At 48.6% G+C, this 23,522-nt stretch overlaps 1 protein-coding gene across 8 annotated transcripts in view; it reads right to left on the bottom strand.

The window, feature by feature from the left end:
• LOC144611997 (tensin-2-like) overlaps positions 1 to 23,522 on the bottom strand; it is a 225,602-nt gene that overhangs the window by 89,416 nt on the left and 112,664 nt on the right. For all 8 annotated transcript variants that reach the window (XM_078431400.1, XM_078431402.1, XM_078431401.1 and 5 more), the window contains exons 4-7: positions 13,086 to 13,130; positions 7,227 to 7,268; positions 4,293 to 4,342; positions 1,769 to 1,940 (exon numbers count right to left, since the gene is read on the bottom strand). In XM_078431400.1, coding sequence (XP_078287526.1) covers positions 1,769 to 1,940; positions 4,293 to 4,342; positions 7,227 to 7,268; positions 13,086 to 13,130 — 309 coding nt within the window. The remainder of the gene's footprint in view (positions 1 to 1,768; positions 1,941 to 4,292; positions 4,343 to 7,226; positions 7,269 to 13,085; positions 13,131 to 23,522) is intronic.

The raw sequence follows: 23,522 nt of genomic DNA, 5'->3' as shown, positions 1-23,522 counted from the left end.
CAGAAGGAAAACGGTGGAGTCAGGAAACTGCAGATGCCGAAATCCTGATCAAAAATCAGCGGGCCAAGCAGCATCTGGGAAGAAAATGGACAGATGACACTTCATGTCGGGACCCTTCTTCAATCTCATGTTCATAGGTGAGACGAGCGGGATTGGGCCATTCGGCCCATCGAGTCCACTCCGCCATTCAATCATGGCTGACCTATCTCTCCCTCTCGACCCCATTCCCCTGCCTTCGCCCCATAATTTTCAATCAATGTGTAGAGATTAATGGCTGGGATTAATCTGTCAGCCAGGATGTTCTCTCTCACGGCCACTGACGTCAAGTTGGAAGGCAGCTCTGGGGCTGAACTGCTTTGCTCCTGTGGGGCTGAAGGTGAGGGTGGAGCACTGCCTACAGATCGACTGTTTGCAGCAGGAGCCAAGGTTTGGTGTGCGTTTGGATGGCAGGGCCTTTTCTCCCCGTAGCCCCTGACGCCCTGCCTATCTGCTGAAGGGTCCCAACTGGAAATGTCGCCTTTGGATTTTCTTTAAATTCCACTCGCTAAATTCTGCACACTGCTCTCTCTCATCTGGACAGCCAGGGGGGCTATGTGAGGATGCTGTTCATTGACTTTAGTTCAGCTTTCAACACAATGGTCCCCACCAGACTGGTTGAGAAGCTGCTGGAACTGGGGCTTAGCACCCCTCTGTGTGCCTGGGTCCTGGACTTTCTCACCGCCAGGCCCCAAGTGGTCAAGATGGGGGAACACACATCTAGCCCCCTCACTCTGAACATAGGATCCCCCAGGGCTGCGTCCTTAGCCCCCTACTGTACTCCCTGTCTGTGGGGCCAGGTTCAGCTCAAACTCCATCATCAAGTTTGCTGATGACACTGTGGTGGTGGGCCGGATCTCCAACAACGATGAGAAGGCCTACCGGGAGGAGGTGGCTGATCTGGCACTCTGGTGTCAGGACAATAGCCTCCTCTTGAATGTCACAAGAACTAAGGAGCTGATTGTGGACTTCAGAAGGGCTAAACATCCAAGGACGTACACGCCACTGGAAATAAATGGGTCTACTGTGGATAGGGTGAGCAGTTTTAAATACCTGGGAGTCCACATCAAAGAGGATCTGACATGGGCAACGCACATTGCCGCACTGGTGGGTAAGGCAAAGCAGCGTCTTTACCACCTTAGACAACTGAGGAAATTCAGAGTGTCTCTGAGGATCCTTCATTGCTTCTACTCTGGGGCTGTAGAGAGCATCCTGTCCGGCAACATCACAGTCTGGTTTGGGAACAGCTCTGCCCAGGACAGGATGGTCCTGCAGAGAGTAGTGCGTTCAGCAGAAAGCACCATGGGAACTACACTCGACCCCCTGCAGGACCTATACATCAGGAGGTGCAGATCCAGAGCCAGCAACATTATGGGGGACCCCTACCACCCCAGCAACGGACTGTTCCTACTGCTACGGTCAGGCAAACGCCTCCGCTGTCACGCTGTGAAAACGGAGAGGATGAGACGGAGTTTCTTCCCACAGGCCATCAGGACTGTTAACTCTTATAACTCCAGGGACTAAATTTTTGTCTTCTCTGTATTAACTTTATTTATATGCTGTAACTGTAATTCATTTTTGTGCACAACCCGCAGGCATTACCACTTTCATTTCACTGCACATCGTGTATGTGCATGTGACAAATAAACTTGACTTGACTTGACATCATTAAGTCTTGAGTGTAACTCTTGCGTGTGCTGAGCATACCCCAGGTGCCCGGAGATCCACGTACCAGGTAGTTGTCTCCATGCTTGGACTTCAGCATGTGGGCCACCTCCTTCAGGTTGCTGCGGTATCTCTGTTCCTCCAGCACCAGCGGGAAGAAGACTGAAATAATCCTCTCCGTGATGTAGGTCAGGTCAAAGTCGTAGTTCCTCTCCATGACGTGGTCCACACTGAAACTCCTGATCAAAGGGCAGGAGAGCAAACCATGGTGAAGATCTCAGCAGCAGCAGCAGCAGCAGCAGCAAGTGCTACACTTACACTTACGCAGTTAATCCGCGGGATGGCGGGACTGTCATATGAGGAAAGATTGGAAAGACTGGGCTATGACTTGGATGAAGGGATTAAAAGTACCATTAGCAAATTTGCAGATGATACACAGCTGGGTGGTAGTGTGAACTGTGAGGAAGATGCTATGAGGTTGCAGGGTGACTTGGACAGGTTGTGTGAGTGGGCGGATGCATGGCAGATGCAGTTTAATGTGGACAAGTGTGAGGTTATCCACTTTGGTGGTAAGAATAAGAAGGCAGAGTATTATCTGAATGGTGTCAAGTTAGGAACAGGGGACGTACAACGAGATCTGTGTGTTCTAGTGCATCAGTCACTGAAAGGAAGCATGCAGGTACAGCAGGCAGTGAAGAAAGCCAATGGAATGTTGGCCTTCATAACAAGAGGAGTTGAGTATAGGAGCAAAGAGGTCCTTCTGCAGTTGTACAGGGCCCTAGTGAGACCGCACCTGGAGTACTGTGTGCAGTTTTGGTCTCCAAATTTGAGGAAGGATATTCTTGGTATTGAGGGCGTGCAGCGTAGGTTTACTAGGTTAATTCCCGGGATGGCGGGACTGTCATATGAGGAAAGATTGGAAAGACTGGGCTTGTATTCACTGGAGTTTAAAAGGATGAGAGGGGATCTTATAGAGACGTATAAAATTATAAAAGGACTGGACAAGCTAGATGCGGCAAAAATGGTCCCAATGTTGGGGGAGTCCAGAACCAGGGGCCACACACAGTCTAAGAATAAAGGGGAGGCCATTTAAAACTGAGGTAAGAAAAAAACTTTTTCACCCAGAGAGTTGTAAATTTGTGGAATTCTCTGGCACAGAGGGCAGTGGAGGCCAATTCACTGGATGAATTTAAAAGAGAGCTAGATAGAGCTCTGGGGGCTAGCGGAATCAAGGGATATGGGGAGAAGGCAGGCACGGGTTACTGATTGTGGATGATCAGCCATGATCACATTGAATGGCGGTGCGTACAGGCTCGAAGGGCCAAATGGCCTCCTCCTGCACCTATTTTCTACGTTTCTAAGAGAGCAAACCATGGTGAAGGTCTCAGCAGCAGCAGCAAGGCAAGAAACACTGTTAACGCAAGGTGGCTTTGTCACCGGATCAGGAACCAAGGGGTTGTGCTTTCAAATCCCCACCTCCACCAATCTACGAGACCGTGAAAACCCCAGAGGTTCATTGACGTTGTTCAGGGAAGGCTGCACATGACTCGTCCCGTACACATTGGGCAACCGCTCACAAAGCAGATCCTCCCAAAAGACCACCAACCCCCCTTCCCATCGCTCCCCCACTCCCCCTCCCCCACAGCCATCTCAAAGATGGCTGCATTTCAATAGCACCATTCACATCCCTTTCAAAACCAATCACATCACTTCACTCCAAATGAAGCACCAATGAGGAGCAGAGCCTACTGGTAAAGTAGGAAAGATAGCATCCACAATCCCACAAACAACAAATGTGATCTTGACCGGATTAGGAAAACTCTCAAGTGTTGACGGAGCGATGAATTTTGGCCGGACCACTGGAGGGGTCTCCACGTGCTCGACTGCAAAAACCGCGGAGTCTTTCGCATCTACCCGAGAAGGACAGAGCTCAGTTTTACGGGTCGTCCAAAAGACGGCACTCCCTCAGCGCCGCCATCTTAGATTTAGATTTAGAGATGCAGCGCAGAAACAGGCCCTTCGGCCCACCGGGTCCGCGCCGCCCAGCGATCCCCGCACACTAACACTATCCCACACCCACGAGGGACAATTTTATACATTTGCCCAGCCAATTAACCTACAAACCTGCACGTCTTAAGAGTTAATTACTCAAGTCTGCCGATTGGGACTTGGATCCCCAACACTGGGGCTTGCAAGAGGCAAGAGGCTCAAGCAAAGAGCCACAGCTGACACCGGCCCCAACCTAAAGCAAATCCAACCATTTACCGTTCGAATTTTGAGCATTCCAAAGACTTCAGAACTGGAGATTTATAATTCAATGAAGCATGCACCACAAACCTCCCAGGCATCGAGGAACACGATGGCAATGTCTATTATATTAGTCTGGCTTTCATAAAGGGCCTTTCAGTGTTGGCTGCTGAGGATGAGCATTAATTCTCTTTGTAACCCTGAGGCCTTGTGTTCTTGGCGTCCCTGCAGAGGGACCGAGCTGCGTTCCAGATCACGCACCACCCAAGGCTTCCTCGACACTTCACAAGTCCCTCCAATTATCTATTTTTGAAATGAACGCCCGGACAAATTGACTGATTTACCTTGGCAGAGTGCTCCTCTGACTGGCACTTTTCAATGATTTTGTTGACCCCTGCACAGAGAAAAGAACTTTATTTCATCCAGTGAGCGTGGAAAACAACATCTCCGACGGTATGAAGCCATCGCGCTTTGTTTTTTTAATCTCTTCATGTTTAATATTGTTTATCACAACTGTGTGGGCTGGGAACTGGCAAAGTCATTCTTGTGAAGGGAGTATCGTATTTCAGATTTGGGCCCGTTTCCAGCTAAATGCAAGGAACGCTCATAACAAATCAAATTCTAGTTCTTCACCAGAAGAAAGCGATGTGGACGGATAGAGGTTTGGACAGGGTGATGGCAAGAAGGCTGAGGGGGCCACCAGTGTAAATACCAATGGCCCTCCCTCCGAGAATATATAGCAACAGCTTTCATTGATCACAGAGAGATACAGTGCAGAAACAGGCCCTAGATTCATCTCAGTTTTACTCTCCCAGATTGTACAGGGCCCCGGCGAGACCACACCTGGAGTATAGTATGCAGTTTTGGTCTCCTAATTTGATGAAGGACGTTCTTGCTATTGAGGGAGTGCAGCGTAGGTTCACCAGGTTAATTCCCGGGATGGCGGGACTGACAATGGATCGACTGGGCTTATATTCGCTGGAATTTAGGATGAGAGGGAACATGTAAAGAAACATGTAAAAATTCTCAAGGGATTGGACACAGCTAGATGCAGGAAAAATGTTCCCGATGTTGGGTGAGTCCAGAGTCAGGGGTCACAATTTGAGAATAAGGAGTCGGCCATTTTGGCCTGAGATGAGGAAAAACTTTTTCACCTTGTCAATCTGTGGAATTCTCTGCCACAGAAGGCAGTGGGGGCCAATTCACTGGATGTATTCAAGAGAGAGTTAGATATAACTCTTAGGGCTAAAGGAATCAAGGGATATGGGGAGAAAGCAGGAACGGGGTACTGATTTTGGATGATCAGCCATGATCATATTGAATGGCGGTGCGTACAGGCTCGAAGGGCCGAATGGCCTACTCCTGCACCTACTTTCTCAAATAAGGGAAGTGGATTTTACCCCAGGGGGCCACATGAGTGGCAAGGGTGGCGGGTAAAGTTTTGTACACACTACGTTACAACGCATTGAATGTACGGACAGCCTCCGAAGATGTCGGAAGAGTTTTTGCATTGTACCTGTTTTGTATATATTTTTTACTCTGCGTAAAGTTTATTTTGATTCAATAAAAAAAAAGCAGACACTTGTATAGGCTTGGACACCCCAGAGACTTTCGGAAGGATGGAAGGCCCTTCCGCGTGGCTCTGGGATTCACACGGGGTCAGCAGGGTCATAAGTGCCAGGCGCAGCAAAGATGGTCCCTGCCAAAGCACATCTTACAAAATGGACACCTGTCACTTCTCAGCAGAGACACCACTCAAATTTACACTGAGGGGGGTCTGTGAAAAAGTCTTATTCAAAATGGGAACCTTTTCTGTCATACTTTGAGAATCTAAAAGAACTACCCACTGACTGAGGGCACTTGATTGTAACATAGAAAAACATAGAAAATAGGTGCAGGAGTAGGCCATTCGGCCCTTCGAGCCTGCACCGCGATTCAATATGATCATGGCTGATCATCCAGCTCAGTAACCTGTACCTGCCTTCTCTCCATACCCCCTGATCCCTTTAGCCACAAGGGCCACATCTAATTCCCTCTTAAATATAGCCAATGAACTGGCCTCAACTACCTTCTGTGGCAGAGAATTCCAGACTCACCACTCTCTGTGTGAAGAAATGTTTTCTCATCTCGGTCCTAAAAGACTTCCCCCTTATCCTTAAGCTGTGACCCCTGGTTCTTGACTTCCCCAACATCGGGAACAATCTTCCCGCACCTAGCCTCTCCAACCCCTTATATGTTTCTATAAGATCCCCCCTCAGTCTTCTAAATTCCAGCGAGTATAAACCTAGTCTATCCAGTCTTTCTTCACATGAAAGTCCTGCCATAGGACGTAGTTGGGGATCTGCCTTTAATTATGTTTTACTTTTATTTATTTACTTATTTTTGTTTACACAATTGCCGATTACCTCACAGGACGGCTGATGCATAAGGAATGAGTGCATCCTGAACCATCTGACATGTTGTAGATATGTATGGGCCTGCGCCTTGGAAGAATGTAGAGGTTTTGCTGTCAAGTTGTGCATTTGTATTTGTGATATGATGTATTGTGAACACATCAGCTGCAAAGGGGTGTCCAGGGAGGGTTGGTGAGGGTTATTTTTGTTGTTAAATATAAAAAAACAAAATGGAGGGGAGTGTAATGCGTATTGTATCTTTCCTTCAATAAAAATAAATATATATATTTTAAACAGACACTGGTATAGGCTTGTGCACCCCAGAGACTTTCGGAAGGATGGAAGGCCCTTCCGCGTGGCTCTGGGATTCACACGGGCTCAGCAGGGTCATAAGTGCCAGGCGCAGCAAAGATGGTCCCTGCCAAAGCACATCTTACAAAATGGACACCTGTCCCTTCTCAGCAGAGACACCACTCACCGTCGGGAACGGAAGGGGTAAAAACGCCGGGGAAGAATAAGCATCAGGCTACGCGGGAGACGGAAAGCAGGGAACTTCGAAGCAAAACATTTTTACCGAAATGAGGAAAAGGGATTAAAAATAAAGAGGACGTGCATTTCGGAGAATAACTGAAGTGCTTTGAAGCCTGCCTACAGTTTCTTGCTTCACCGTCCCTGTTACATACAGTTCAAAACATATGAATGCAGAATGTGAGGGAAAGCCTGGGCACTTACTCTGTGAAGGAATCTTATTTACCTGTAAAGATAATAGCCTCCAGCACTTGATACGTTACCAAGCATGTGGGCACAAGTCATAGCCACAGACACAGAGACAAACACAGACGCTGACAAACAGGCAGACAGTCACGCTCACTTTATTTTACTTACCAAATGCTCTATATTCTTCACCGTTCCAGTGCCCTTTCTTGGCTATGGAGATCGGAAACAGGAAAACTATTAACTGACGCATCAACAAAACTAGCCCTTATCCTACAGGAATCCACACTGTGTCGATTCTGGGCATCCATCCAGGGATGATAACATGACAGTAATCTTGTCCGTTTCTTTCCCTGACCCACAGCGCACCAAAACACACGACCCCTGGCAACTCCACCACCCCACTCCCTATTTCAAAAGGGAAGAGAAGTCAGCAATGTCCTGTCATTTGGAGAAACGACACGACATCTGAGAGGCAGAAAACAAGAGAGAGGAAAAAAAAGTCTGGCGGATCCTTCTGCCTGGGAGAATAACATTCTGCATCACAGGGATATATATATTTTTTGACTGCTTACGTCTAAAAACAACACATTCTGTAAAGTTCTAGTGCTGAACATGACCCGGTGGTGAATTTAAACATTTGAAGAGGCCAAATATTTATCAAACTTGCAGTGTTCTCCAATGAAAGGCTCTGGAAGGTGATGCTGGGGAGCTCAGGGCCTACGTTGCCTGACATCACTGAAGCATCCTCTAGCCAGGAAGCAAAGCCGCTCTGCTGGTGGGTCAGGTAGTATTAGTTGTTAAGTTCGTGGACTAGCAACCAGCAGTGATCGAAAGCTGTAGGTCGGCAGGAACTACAGATGCTGGTTTAAACCGAAGATGGACACAAAAAGCTGGGGTAACTCAGCGGGACGGGCAGCATCTCTGGAGACAAGGAATGGGTGACGTTTCGGGTCGAGACCCTTCTTCAGACTGAGTCGGGGGGGGGGGGGGGGGGAGATAAAGAGATAAGGACTTGTAAGGTGTGAGAACGAGACATCCAAGGGGGTCGAGATCAAGGAAAATGTAGAATAGATCATTGCTAGAAGGTAACAACGAAGCAAACAGAGATAAAATGGAATCAGGGACAGTCACCCTGGTGGGAGAACTGGGAAAGGGGGAGACAATAGACAATAGGTGCAGGAGGAGGCCATTCGGCCCTTTGAGTCTGAACGCACGGCCATTCAATGTGATCATGGCTGATCATTCTCAATCAGTACCCCGTTCCTGCCTTCTCCCCGTACCCCCTGACTCCGCTATCCTTAAGAGCTCTATCAAGCTCTCTCTTGAATGCATTCAGAGAATTGGCCTCCACTGCCTTCTGAGGCAGAGAATTCCACAGATTCACAACTCTCTGACAGAATGGAGAGATGGAGGGGGATGGAGAGAGAGGGAAAGCAAGGGTTATTTGAAGTTAGAGAAGTCAATATTCATACCACTAGGGTGTGAGCTGCCCAAGCGGAATATGAGGTGCTGTTCCTCCAATTTGCGCTGGGCCTCACTCTGACAGTGGAGGAGGCCCAGGACAGAAAGATTCTAGGTTCAAATCCCACCTCAGCAGTTGGAGAGTTTAAATTCAAGTTAAGCCAACAAAACAAGAGGAATTAATAGCTAGTTTTGGGAACCACCTGCTTCACTAATGTCCTTCAGTGGAGTACATCTGCAGTCCTTATCCGCTCTGGTCTCCAGGCCCATCAAATGTACAGGACACATACGTCTTCTTGGTTCAGGGGCAATTGATAATAAATGTCAGCGATGTCAATAGTCCATGATTGAATGCGTTTTAAAAAACAGAGGTTTGAAGAATCTTGCCGTGAGATATCCTGTTTTCATTTCATTTACTCATTCATAAGAGGCGGGAGTCATTGGCAGGAGCCATTCACCACTAATTGACCCATGAACCGAGTGGCTTGCGAGCACACAGCAAGGGAAACCAGATGTGACGACAATTCAGCAGCTCCAGAATTACCAGTGCAAAGAGTCATTTGTTTAATGTGAGATTTGTTCAGTTAATTAAATAACTGCAGGACTGGGATTTGAACCCCGGGACCACACACTAATGGTCCAGGACTCTGAATTCAAGTCCAATGGCGTAACCACTATGCTTTTTGTAAAGTACAGAACTGCTCCTGAAGCAAACAGGTTTCAGATACTTTATAAGTGATAGAAGCAGAATTAGTCCATTCGGCCCATCAAGTCTACTCCGCCATTCGATCATGGCTGATCTATCTTCCCCTCTTAACCCCGTACTCCAGCCTTAGAAACATAGAAACATAGAAAATAGGTGCAGGAGTAGGCCATTCGGCCCTTCGAGCCTGCACTGCCATTCAATATGCTCATGGCTGATCATCCAACTCAGTATCCCGTACCTGCCTTCTCTCCATACCCACTGATCCCTTTAGCCACAAGGGCCACATCTAACTCCCTCTTAAATATAGCCAATGAACTGGCCTCAACTACCTTCTGTGGCAAGGAATTCCACAGATTCACCACTCTCTGTATGAAAAAAAACTTTCTCATCTCTGTCCTAAAAGACTTCCCCCTTATCCTTAAACTGTGACCCCTTGTTCTGGACTTCCCCAACATCGGGAACAATCTTCCTGCATCTAGCCTGTCCAACACCTTAAGAATTTTGTAAGTTTCTATAAGATCCCCCCTCAATCTTCTAAATTCCAGCCCGTACTAATCAAGAATCTATCTATCTCTGCCTTAAAAATATCCACTAATGTGGCCTCCACAGCCGTCTGTGGCAATGAGTTCCACCGATTCACTTATGAAAGCTCTTCAGCGGGTAGTCCATAGAGCTCAGAGGACCATCGGAACACAGCTACCAGCCTTGGAGGGCATCTACAACACACGATGCCTCAGAAAAGCCACCAACATCCACAAAGACTCCTCACACCCCTGCAACAGTCTGTTCGAACTTCTACCATCGGGCAGACGATACAAGGCCTTCTGCGCCCGCACCTCCAGACTCAGGAACAGCTTCATCCCCAGGGCCATAGCTGCTATGAACCGGTCCTGCTGAGCCGGATTGTCACATCGCACAGTGATCCGGCACAGATCTACTTGCACTTTATTCTGTCTTAAAACTGTTACAATTTGTTTCATTGGGTTGTTTAAATTAATACTGACTAGCTAATTAATTTATTGCATCGTATGGGAGGGGCATTCCCAATCTCGTTGTACCCCTGTACAATGACAATAAAGATATATTGTATTGTATTGTATTGTATTGTATTGTATTGTATTATATTGTATTGTATGTGCACACAGACTGTATTGATGGAACACATTGAGGGTCCCAAGTTGTTTTTTAGAGAGGGAGATTAGTTGGGATTCTGCTCGATTCCATGGCATATGTGGGATATGAGTCAGGGAAGCTGATGTGTCGGTTGTGGAGGTTCAGAAACCTTGCAAGTGCACGTCCGGTTTTGCAGTTCCCCTTAACTGGAAATTTCCTGGAAAGAGCCAGGGGCTTCAGATCTGGGGACTGGACGGGGAAGTGGAGTTGAGGGACAACAATCACACTGAACAGTGAAAGCAGGTTCGAGGAGGTTGAATGGCTCTTTTTGATTCTCCCTTTACATCCTTAAGACCATCACTAATGCAAAGGTCGAGCCACGAGGCCAACCAGAATGGAGACCTTTGGTAATTCACGCGGATAGAACGAACGACTGGTGTTTCCATTGACAAAGAGCTGAAGGACTGGGGGACGCAGTTACGACATTTTGGTCCAGAGATACAAGGCGAAATGGGGGAGGAGGGGAGACTCTTTGATCTGGAACTGGCTGCTGTTTTAGAACGGCTGAAAACAGAGTAATTCATGGCTTTCAAAAGGGACAGCCAGCAGAGCCATTGCCTCACAGCACCACAGACCCCAGTCCGATCGTGACCTCGGCTTCTCGACTCCTCACCCGGGGAACCATCCTCCCAGCATCCAGATCCCTGCAGGAATTCTGTACGTCTCAATGGGATTATCTCTCATTCTGCTGAACTCGCGGTGCTGGCTCGACGAGGCCGAATGGCCTACTCCAGCACCTATTGTCTATTGTCTAACTCCAGGGAATGAAAGCCCAGTACTCCAGCTTGCACTGAATGGCGGTTTCCCAGTTCTGCAAATCCTGCCTTTAAATCTGTGGAATTCTCTGCCTCAGAAGGCAGTGGAGGCCAATTCTCTGAATGCATTCAAGAGAGAGATGGATAGAGCTCTTAAGGATAGCGGAGTCGGGGGGTATGGGGAGAAGGCAGGAACGGGGTACTGATTGAGAATGATCAGCCATGATCACATTGAATGGCGGTGCGTACAGGCTCGTAAGGGCCGAATGGCCCCCTCCTGCACCTATTGTCTATTGTCTACTCCTAGTGGGAAGTGGGAAGTGGAGGTTATCGATGAGATTGCAGGACGACTTGAGACCCAAGAGCTTTTAAGTCCTGGCTTTCAGCTGCTCAGGACCCCAGCCCAAACAGAAGCACAAACTGATGGCTGACAGTGGGGAATAAGTAACTTGGGGCATCCAGAGGAGTAATACTGGACAGAGAGCAAAATCTTTTGGAGTTGGAGAAGTTGGAGGTGGGACAATGTCAGGAGACGTTGTGAGAGAAGTGGAGGGTGGGGACCCAGGTTTTTCTTCTGCCTCACAAGGAAACAAAAAAACGGATTGAAAATAGCTTACCTTTCCGGGTCCAGGTTGGGAACTCAGGGATTTGCTTCCCTGTGTTAAAATTGCTTCTCTGGGTTAAAGTTGCTTCTCTGGGTTAAAGTTGCTTCTCAGCGTGGCCTGTGGTGGTCCCATTCAGTCCACCGGCAATCGCTGATTCAAACGGAGCAGGCGACGTAAGGTTCCACCCGACAGGATCAGGTGAGGGGGGAATGTTAACTGGGTCAGGATTGAAACCTGCCCCGCGGCTTTGGAGCTGAAAGCACCGTGTAAACCGGTCAATGCCACGAGACAGGAGGCCGGCGCGACAGAAGGGCTCATTTTACAGTGTTTACCCACACGTCGTTATGATGGAGAGGTCGGGCTGTGGCCTCTTTCATTATTATTGCATTCGAAGCCAGCCAGCTTTTGATTAGAGATAATGGTGATGTACACAGAATGGACTGCTTCGTGTAAATACGCAAAAGGACACAGGCGTCTGCCACTTAATTGCTTTATGAATGACCGGTTAAACACTGTTGACGGCTCCCCGCAGTTCACAATGTAAATAGCATTTGCCCGATCAAATAAATTTATGTGCACAATCTGGTTTGTTTCCTGACATGCTGACCTTCACAGTGACGATGCTCGTTCTGGGCCTTTACCACACCTCTGCTGTGTGTTCAAACCGTTGCTAATCGAACTTGTCACTTGTCGTTTAGTTTAATTTAATCTCGAGATACAGGTCCTTCGGCCCACCGATTCCACGCCGACCAGCGATCCCCGCACACTAACACACCACACACACACACACACACTAGGGACAATTTACACTTATACCAAAGCCGATTAACCTACAAACCTGTACGTTTTGGGAGTGTGGGAGGAAACCGGAGCGCCCGGAGAAAACCCACACAGGTCACGGGGAGGACGTACAAACTCTGTACAGACAGCGCCCGTGGTCGGGATGGAACCCGGGTCTCTGGCGCCGCGAGGCGGCAACTCGACCACTGCTCCACCTTTCGGTTGTCAGCGGTAAAATTGTAGTGAAGCACACCGTCAAAATCAATAGTGACACAAGGAACGGCAGGTGCGAGAACTTTGAGCAAAACACAAAGTGCTGGAGGAACTGAGTGGGCCAGGCAGCAACTGTGGAGGGAATGGACAGGGGGTGTGTCTGGCCCCCTAATGGCAACGCATGGGGGGCAGGCATTGATGTGCTGGAGGCACCAACATGAATCATTGTGAGCAGGAACCAACTGGCCAAGTTAAAATTCGGCAATAAGCATCGGCTCAGTTAAACGACCCACGCGCCACCCATCTTAGTGGCACCGTGTGTCAGGGTACTTACAAGTTCCAGGCTGCGTGGAGCTGGTGGCACACAGATGGTCATTACCTGCAAAACACAACAACAATCAAAGGTTGAGGTCACTTGGAAACAAATTACGGATAAGAACCCCAGCTGAACAACAAACATTTATATTGAAGATAGACACAAAATGCTGGAGCAACTCAGCGGGACGGGCAGCATCTCTGGAGAGAAGGAATGGGTGACCCTTCTTCAGTCTCAACCCGAAACGTCACCCATTCCTTCTCTCCACAGATGCTGCCCGTCCCGCTGAGTTACTCCAGCCTTCTGTGTCTACCTTGTGGGCAGCACGGTGGCGCAGCGGTGGAGTTGCCGCCTTACAGCGAATGCAGCGCCGGAGACTCAGGTTCGATCCTGACTACGGACGCCGTCTGTACAGAGTTTGTACGTTCTCCCCGTGACCTGCGTGGGTTTTCTCCGAGACCTTCGGTTTCCTCCCACAACACCAAAGACGTACAGGTACGTAGGCTAATTGACTGGGTAAATGTTAAAATTGTCCCTAGTGTGCGTAGGATAGTGTTAGTGTGCGGGGGTCCCTGGGCGGCGCGGACTCGGTGGGCCGAAGGGCCTGTTTCCGCGCTGTATCTCTAAATCTAAATCTGCAGTTCCTTCCTACACATTTATACCGACCGTCACACAGCTCATTCTCTGTGCTACTTTCCCTCACCACTTGTGAAGAACTAACCCTGGACTTCGCGGAATGTAAATGGGAGTTTTTGAAGCCAGAGCTTTGTGCAGTTTCCAAACCGAGAAGCCGAGGTGAAAGATCATGGGACCAGACATGGACATTAGATTTTTAGATTTAGATTTAGAGATTTCGAGCAGCATAATGACCACATTCCCAGGCCGAGAGTTCAATACAAGGTCAAGCCCTGGGAACAAACCCAGGCCAAGAACAAACATGCACCATGCAAACCCCGGACTCAGGCCCATGCAAAGTTAAACCACTAGTGCTTCAGTGACACCAAGCTTGCGGGTGGAAACATAGAAACATAGAAAATAGGTGCAGGAGTAGGCCATTCGGCCCTTCGAGCCTGCACTGCCATTCAATATGATCATGGCTGATCATCCAGCTCAGTATCCCGTACCTGCCTTCTCTCCATACCCCCTGATCCCTTTAGCCACAAGGGCCACATCTAACTCCCTCTTAAATATAGTCAATGAACTGGCCTCAACTACCTTCTGTGGCAGAGAATTCCACAGATTCACCACTCTCTGTGTGAAAAAAAACTTTCTCATCTCGGTCCTAAAAGACTTCCCCCTTATCCTTAAACCCCTGGTTCTGGACTTTCCCAACATCGGGAACAATCTTCCTGCATCTAGCCTGTCCAACCCCTTAAGAATTTTGTAAGTTTCTATAAGATCCCCCCTCAATCTTCTAAATTCCAGCGAGTACAAGCCGAGTCTATCCAGTCTTTCTTCATATGAAAGTCCTGCCATCCCAGGAATCAATCTGGTGAACCTTCTCTGTACTCCCTCTACGGCAAGAATGTCTTTCCTCAGATTAGGAGACCAAAATGGACGCAAAAGGTCTATGTAGAAGCAGGAGAGGACCTTGGAGGGGAAGTTGAGCTTTGCAAGTCTGAAGCTCGCAGTTGGCAACAGCTGTGGGTGAAGTATCAGGGAGTCTGACCCCTCAGCAGATCTGGTCAGCCTGCACAAGGCATCGCATCCGAATCAGCGCCCATCGGTTTGGCTTCGTGCGACACCAAAGCCTACGCAACTGGAGATAAATGGGTCTACTGTGGATAGGGTGAGCAGTTTTAAATTCTTGGGAGTCCGCATCGCAGAGGATCTGACGTGGGCAACGCACATTGCCGCACTGGTGGGTAAGGCAAAGCAGCGCCTTTACCACCTTAGACAACTGAGGAAATTCAGAGTGTCTCTGAGGATCCTTCATTGCTTCTACTCTGGGGCTGTAGAGAGCATCCTGTCCGGCAACATTACAGTCTGGTTTGGGAACAGCTCTGCCCAGGACAGGATGGCCCTGCAGAGAGTAGTGCGTTCGGCAGAACGCACCATGGGAACTACACTCGTCCCCTTGCAGGACCTATACATCAGGAGGTGCAGATCCAGAGCAAGCAAGATCATGAGGGACCCCTGCCACCCCAGTAACGGACTGTTCCAGATGCTACGATCAGGCAAATGCCTCCGCTGTCACGCTGTGAAAACGGAGAGGATGAGACGGAGTTTCTTCCCACAGGCCATCAGGACTGTCAACTTTTATAACTCCAGAGTCTAAATTTTTGTCTACACTATAGTAACTTATTAACTTTATTTATATGCTGTAACTGTAATTCTTTTTTGTGCACAACCCGCAGGCATTGCCACTTTCATTTCACTGCACATCGTGTATGTGTATGTGACAAATAGACTTGACTGAACAATGTCCATGCTGTCAATATCCAATGTATTCTTTAGTTTTTAGCCTTTAGAGATACAGCGCGGAAACAGGCCCTTCGGCCCACCGTGTCCGCACCGACCTGCGATTCCTGCACACTGACACTATCCTGCACATGCTACACGGGACAATTTACAATTTAACCCGGCAAATTAACCTGCAAACCTGCACGTCTTTGGAGTGTGGGAGGAAACTGAAGATCTCGGAGAAAACCCAGATCACGCAGGTCACGGGGAGAACGTGCAAACTCCGTACAGATGCCGCCCGTAGTCGGGATGGAACCCGGGTCTCTGGCGCCGTGAGGCAGCAGCTCTACCCGCTGCGCCACCGTTCTACCGTGTTGGTCTTGCAGTCCGATGCAAGGTGGACCAGATGCAGAATGAATCTCCCTCTGCATCCATCCAATGTCATGCCTGACCTTGAATCTGGGGGAGGAATTTCCTCAAGAAATCACCCCTCATCATTTCCCAGTCGTGCCCTGCGAGTGAAGTGAACGATTGTGTGAACTCCTGCCAGCTTTGCACGCTGGCAAAAATTGGCACCGTCCTAACTCTTTCCATGAAGCCCCTCAGGGTCAGCAGAGTGAGACCATCCTTCTTTCATGTCCACCGACGACTCAGGATTCAGAGCTGGAATAACGATGGACTTACCCGCTGTGCGAGAAGGATTTGTTTCCACTAAGGGTTGATGCAGGCAGGCCGACAGTCAGCTTCACTGCAGGTTTACTCGAAAACTAGTGATCTAAGCGAGCCGTGTCTCAAATATTTTTCTTGTAGCGCGCTGTTTGGCCGTTGATTTTAATTCAATAGCTGTTGAGATGCTTGACAGAATCAACTCTGCCCTCTGTTTATAGAAGCCCGTACATCCATCCACAGAGCATTAATAAGATGGAAAGCAAATCCAGACAGAGAGCCCTTTCAGTTCCAATGTGTAACGTCTGACTCTCTCCACCTGGCCCAGCTTGGCTTCACTTCACACAATCGCGAGGACAAGCCCCTTTAAACCTCCTCTCTGGGTGTTCTCCAGTTAGCCTCCATTACCTCCAAAACGGGCTATTCCGTACACACTCCTGGCTGTCTTCCCACCTTACCCAAACATTTATTCAGCCGTAACTCAGCGCCTGACGTCCCAACAGGCAATACGTCCCGTTCGGCTATCACCCTACGTTTGCTGATCCATGCTGGTTTCTGATGAGTTATGCCTTAAATGTAAAATTCGGGTAAAATTCGGGTTTGCCAATTGCCTCCAGGCCCATATCCCTCCATATCTCTGCATAGCCTCCGGTCCTTTCATGTCGGGCGGCATGGTAGCGCAGCGGTAGAGTTGCTGCTTTACAGCGAATGCAGCGCCGGAGACTCAGGTTCGATCCTGACTACGAGTGCTGCACTGTAAGGAGTTTGTACGTTCTCCCCGTGACCTGCGTGGGTTTTCTCCGAGATCTTCGGTTTCCTCCCACACTCCAAAGACGTACAGGTATGTAGGTTAATTGGCTGGGCAAATGTAAAAATTGTCCCTAGTGGGTGTAGGATAGTGTTAATGTGCGGGGATCGCTGGGCGGCACGGACTTGGAGGGCCGAAAAGGCCTGTTTCCGGCTGTATATATATGATATGATATGATATGTCTCACATCTCCGCACTCTTCCAATTCCGCCTACTTTAAGGTCTCTAGATTCACAAGGTCATGTTCATAAGTGATAGGAGCAGAATCAGGCCGTTCGGCCCATCGAGTCTACTCCGCCATTCAATCATGGCTGATCCATCTCTCCCTCCCAACCCCATTCTCCTGCCATCTCCCCATAACCCCTGACACCCGTACTAATCAAGAATCGATCTATCTCTGCCTTAGAAATATCCACTGACTTGGCCTCCACATCCTTCTATGGCAAAGAATTCCACAGATTCACCACCCTCTGGCTAAAGAGGGTCAGAGATCCGATCACTCTAACACTGCTGGCAGTGCCACCTGCTGCCTGGGCCTTGCGTAGGCCCTGGCATTCCCTTCCGAAACCTCTCCAGCTCTCTCCTGCATCAAACGTTTCTCAGTATTGAGCAAATGCTCGCCCAATATCTCCCTCGGTACCTCAGTGTGATTTTCTTTCATTGTTAAAGCTCATGGGGACTGCCTTGGGATATTTCACTAACTTAAAGCTACGATGTAAATGAAGGCTGTTGATTTTGAATTTGTAGAAGCCCGTACATCCATCCACAGAACATTAATAAGATGGAAAGCAAATCCAGACAGAGAGCCCTGGGGGGGGGGGGGGGGGGGGGGGGGGGAGGGGGGAGGAGAAATAAGGATCAGAGAAGATGAGATTGACAATGAACGTTGTTGAAATCCATCCCAAAATGATGGGCCTTTTTAGAGTCAGGGTTATCTTAATCCACATCCCAGAGTTACAAATCAAAAGCACAATTTGCTAACAATTGGCACCAGATTGGGGTTCTTTATTTTATGGTTATGGCATGGTACTTTACTTGTCATATGTACCGAGGTACAGTGAAATTCATTTTTGTATACAGTTCAGTAGAAGTATCACTATACATAAGCACTTAGATCCATATTCGATAAGCATCTCAGATACAGTACCAGTGTGTAGCAGTAGCAGAAGAAAGCCGATGGAATGTTGGCCTTCATAACAAGAGGAGTTGACTATAGGAGCAAAGAGGTCCTTCTACAGTTGCACAGGGCCCTGGTGAGACCGCACCTGGAGTACTGTATGCAGTTTTGGTCTCCAAATTTGAGGAAGGATATTCTTGCTATTGAGGGCGTGCAGCGTAGGTTTACTAGGTTAATTCCCGGGATGGCGGGACTGTCGTATGTTGAAAGACTGGAGCGACTAGGCTTGTATACACTGGAATTTGGAAGGATGAGAGGGGATCTTATCGAAACGTATAAGATTATTAAGGGGTTGGACACGTTAGAGGCAGGAAACATGTTCCCAATGTTGGGGGAGTCCAGAACCAGGGGCAACAGTTTAAGAATAAGGGGTAGGCCATTTTGAACGGAGATGAGGAAAAACTTTTTCAGTCAGAGAGTTGTAAATCTGTGGAATTCTCTGCCTCAGAAGGCAGTGGAGGCCAATTCTCTGAATGCATTCAAGAGAGAGCTGGATAGAGCTCTTAAGGATAGCGGAGTCAGGGGGTATGGGGAGAAGGCAGGAACGGGGTACTGATTGAGAATGATCAGCCATGATCACATTGAATGGTGGTGCTGGCTCGAAGGGCCGAATGGCCTCCTCCAGCACCTATTGTCTATTGTCTACACTGATAGCCCTCTCTCGTACGCTCTTGAGCTGCCTTGTCCTTCTGTCCTTTGCACTGTCCTGAACATACTTTGTTGAAACACAAAACCCCCCCACTCCAAAAATTTGCATTTAAATTAATTCAGTTAAAGGTGCTCTTCTGCCAAGTCTTGAACTCTGCTTCTGACATAAACAAGATCCTACCCAGGGGAAGGAGGTAACATGTTCAGAATCAAAGTCACTAGTTCAGATTTAAACCTTGCCCTGAACATTCAAAGGCGGTCCAAAGCATGTGGAGAAGTTTCCCTTCAGGCTATGAATACTAATTTAATCAAAAAGTGTTGCAACTGCATCAACAAAACCCATCGGAGTCCGGAAATTGATGAAGGCCTTAAATTTACTCTAACTCTAATACTCTATAATTTAAAGAGTAACTAGTTTTTCCTTTCCAGGCAAAAATCCAATAATGTTTTTACATAGATCGCAGAGCATCCTAACGCATGGCATCCTTGTGTGGTACCTCAGCTGCACGGTGGCAGAAAGGAAAGCTCTTCAGCGGGTAGTCCATAAAGCTCAGAGGACCATCGGAACACAGCTACCAGACTTGGAGGGCATCTACAACACACGATGCCTCAGAAAAGCCACCAGTATCCACAAAGACTCTTCACACCCCTGCAACAGTCTGTTCGAACTCCTTCCATCGGGCAGACGATACAAGGCCTTCTACACCCGCACCTCCAGACTCAGGAACAGCTTCATCCCCAGGGCCATAGCTGCTATGAACCGGTCCTGCTGAGCCGGATGGTCACATCGCACAGTGATCCGGCACAGATCTACTTGCACTTTATTCTGTCTTAAAACTGTTACAATTTGTTTCGTTGGGTTGCCGTTGTTTAAACTAACGCAATTATTGCATCGTATGGGAGGCGCATTCCCAATCTCGTTGTACCCCTGGGTACAATGACAATAAAGATATATTGTATTGTATTGTATTGTATTGAGAGGTGCTGTCACAGTTGAAATGCTCATTTTACAAAAGGTTCTTTTTGTGCTGGAAACAAGAAACTGCAGATGCGGTTTTACCAAGGAACGGCACAGAGCGCTGGGATGATTTTCTTCCAACAAGCCTTGAAGGTGAGGGGGCCGATGTTTAAAGGAGATATGCGGGCTAAGTTATTTTGCACACAGCCTGGAGAGTGCCTGGTGGAGGTGGGGGCAGAAACAAAAGTGGTGTTGAAGAGGCTTTTAGACTTGCACATGGACATGCAAGAAATGGAGGAATATGTATCCCGTGCAGGCAGAGGAGATTAGTTTAACGTGGCATCAGGTTGAGCACGGACATTGTGGGCCAAAGGGCCTGTTCCTGTGCTGTTCTATACCGAAGGTGTAATAGTTATGCACACAGACACAAAATTCTGGAGTAGCTCATGGGGACGACTGGATCTCTGGATAGAAGGAATGGGTGACGTCTTGGGTCGAGACCCTTCTTCAGTCTCGAAACGTCACCCATTCCTTCTCTCCAGAGATGCTGCCTGTCCCGCTGAGTTACTCCAGCATTTTGTGTCCATCTTCGGCCTAAACCAGCACCTGCAGTTCCTTCCTACTAGGTTAATTCCCGGAATGGCGGGACTGTCATGTGTTGAAAGACTGGAGCGACTAGGCTTGTATACTTTGGAATTTAGAAGGATGAGAGGAGATCTTATCGAAACGTATAAGATTATTAAGGGGTTGGACACGTTGGAGGCAGGAAACATGTTCCCAATGTTGGGGGAGTCCAGAACCAGGGGCCACACAGTTTAAGAATAAGGTGTAGGCCATTTAGAATTGAGGTGAGGAAAAACGTTTTCAATCAGAGTGTTGTGAATCCGTGGAATTCTCTGCCTCAGAAGGCAGTGGAGGCCAATTCTCTGAATGCATTCAAGAGAGAGCTGGATAGAGCTCTTAAGGATAGCGGAGTCAGGGGGTATGGGGAGAAGGCAGGAACGGGGTACTGATTGAGAATGATCAGCCATGATCACATTGAATGGCGGTGCTGGTTCGAGTTGCCGAATGGCCTCCTCCTGCACCTATTGTCTATTGTCTATGCTGTACTGTTCTATATTCTCTAAACAACCATCTTCCTTTCTGTGAGATATGACTCCATCTGTTGGAGTGTTTTCCACCTTGATCCTCATGGACATCAGGGCTCCTGGATGCTCTGATTGGGGTTTTTTTTGTGTGAACAGGACATATCTGGGCAGTTTTCCACATTGTTGATTAGATGCCTGTACTGTGACTGGACTGGAACAGCTTGGCTATAAGTGCAGCTGGTTCTGGAGTACAGGTCTTCAGTGCTGCAGCTGGGATGTTGTCGAACCCCATAGTATTGGCTGCATCTAGAGCTCTCAGACATTTCTTGATATCATGTGGAGCAAATCAAATTGGTTGATGGCTGGCTTCTGTGATGGTGGTGACCCCCCTACATTCCCCCCCCCCCCCCTACATCAAAAATCTTCTAACCCACCTCTCTAACTCCAGGTCCCTCAGGTCGGCCGACTTGGGGCTACTGACTATCCCGCGGTCTAGGCTTAAGCTCAGGGGTGACCGCGCTTTTGCAGTTGCAGCTCCTAGACTGTGGAACAGCATCCCTCTCCCCATCAGAACTGCCCCCTCCATCGACTCCTTTAAGTCCAGGCTCAAAACCTATTTCTACTCCCTAGCGTTTGAGACTCATTGAGGAGGCGCTGTGAACTGTTTTGTATGTGCTGTTGTGTTTGTATGCTACTGTATGTTTCATTTTTTTCCTTAGTACCTAATCAGATGTTCAGCACTTTGGTCAACGTGGGTTGTTTTTAAATGTGCTATACAAATAAAATTGACTTGACTTGACTTGACTTGACCCTCGGGAAGAAGCCGAGACAGATCACGCACTTGGCGCTTCCGGCCGAATATGGTCGTTAATGCTTCAGCCTAGCCTTTAGCATTTCTGGACCCGGTCACCACTGAACACGGGAATGTTCTTGAAACCTCCCCCTCCTTTTAGTTATTTAATTGTACCTCACCATTCAAAACCTGATGAGCCAGGACTGCAGAGCATTTGCCCGAGTCCATTTATAGATTAAGAAAATAACTGCAGATGCTGGTACAAATCCAAGGTATTTATTTCACAAACTGCTGGAGTAACTCAGCAGGTCAGGCAGCATCTCGGGAGAGAAGGAATGGGTGACGTTTCGGGTCGAGACCCTTCTTCAGACTGATGTCAGGGGGGCGGGACAAAGGAAGGATATAGGTGGAGACAGGAAGATAGAGGGAGATCTGGGAAGGGGGAGGGGAAGAGAGGGACAGAGGAACTATCTAAAGTTGGAGAAGTCGATGTTCATACCGCCGGGCTGCAAGCTGCCCAGGCGAAATATGAGGTGCTGTTCCTCCAATTTGCGGTGGGCCTCACTATGGCACTGGAGGAGGCCCATGACAGAAAGATCAGACTGGGAATGGGAGGGGGAGTTAAAGTGCTCGGCCACCGGGAGATCAGTTTGGTCAATGCGGACCGAGCGCAGGTGTTCAGCGAAGCGATCGCCGAGCCTGCGCTTGGTTTCGCCGATGTAAATCTCTGCATTTATAGATTGCGTAGCTCTGTCCATTGCATGCTGCTTTGCAATGCACAGTGTCTCCTGCTGTAGGTCCTGTTCTTAGATCCTCATCACAGTTTAGTTTAGAGATACAGCGCGGAAACAGGCCCTTCGGACCACCGGGTCCGTGCCGCCCAGCGATCCCGCACATTAACACTATCCTACACCCACTAGGGACATTTTTTACATTTGCCCAGCAAATTAACCTACAAACCTGCACGTGTTTGGAGTGTGGGAGGAAACCGAAGATCTCGGAGAAAAACCACGCAGGTCACGGGGAGAACGTGCAAACTCCGTACAGACAGCACCCGTAGTCGGGATCGAACCCGGGTCTCCGGCGCTGCATTCGCTGTAAGGCAGCAACGCTACCGCTGCTCCACCGTGCCGCCCTAATCCCTGGCTTGACCGTAATGGTGGAACGAGGTTTATGGCAGGCTATGATGCTACAGGTTACAACAGTGAACACTTCTGCTGCTGCTGTCTACCGACCCCAATACCTTGTGGGGGCCAGGTTTTGAGTTGACATCTTTTTCGTTCTATTTGTAGTTGAGTGACACTAAACACATGGCGAAACGGTGGCGCAGCGGTAGAGTTGCTGCCTTGCAGCGAATGCAGCGCCGGAGACTCAGGTTCCATCCTGACTACGGGCGCCGTCTGTACGGAGTTTGTACGTTCTCCCCGTGACCTGCGTGGGTTTCCTCCGAGATCTTCGGTTTCCTCCCGCACTCCAAAGACGTACAGGTATGTAGGTTAATTGACTGGGTAATATGTTAAAAAAATTGTCCCTAGCGTGTGTAGGATAGTGTTTAATGTGTGGGGATCGCTGGGTGGCGCGGACTCGGTGGGCCGAAGGGCCTGTTTCCGCGCTGTATCTCGAAAAAAAAAAACAGGCCCTTCGGCCCACCGTACAATAACATTTGAAAAACACTGCACTGGTTGAAGTGCTTCAGGACATCCTGAATTCCAAGAACACTATGGAAATGCAGCCCATCCCTTACAGCACAATAAGGAGACAGGGTTCCAGTGCCGTGGAGCTGATTTGGCGCTCTCCTATGCAGTTCTCAACAGTTTGAAATGTCTTTGGAATAATCAACGTTTGCCCAGAATTGTTCGAGAGATGACTGGAGCTCTGTCGGGAAATGAGGAGGGCTGAAACAAGGCATTCAAC

This window comes from Rhinoraja longicauda, chromosome 42 (genome assembly GCF_053455715.1).
Source record: "Rhinoraja longicauda isolate Sanriku21f chromosome 42, sRhiLon1.1, whole genome shotgun sequence".
Lineage (NCBI taxonomy): Eukaryota > Metazoa > Chordata > Chondrichthyes > Rajiformes > Arhynchobatidae > Rhinoraja > Rhinoraja longicauda.
This window is presented reverse-complemented; position numbering and strand designations above follow the sequence as displayed.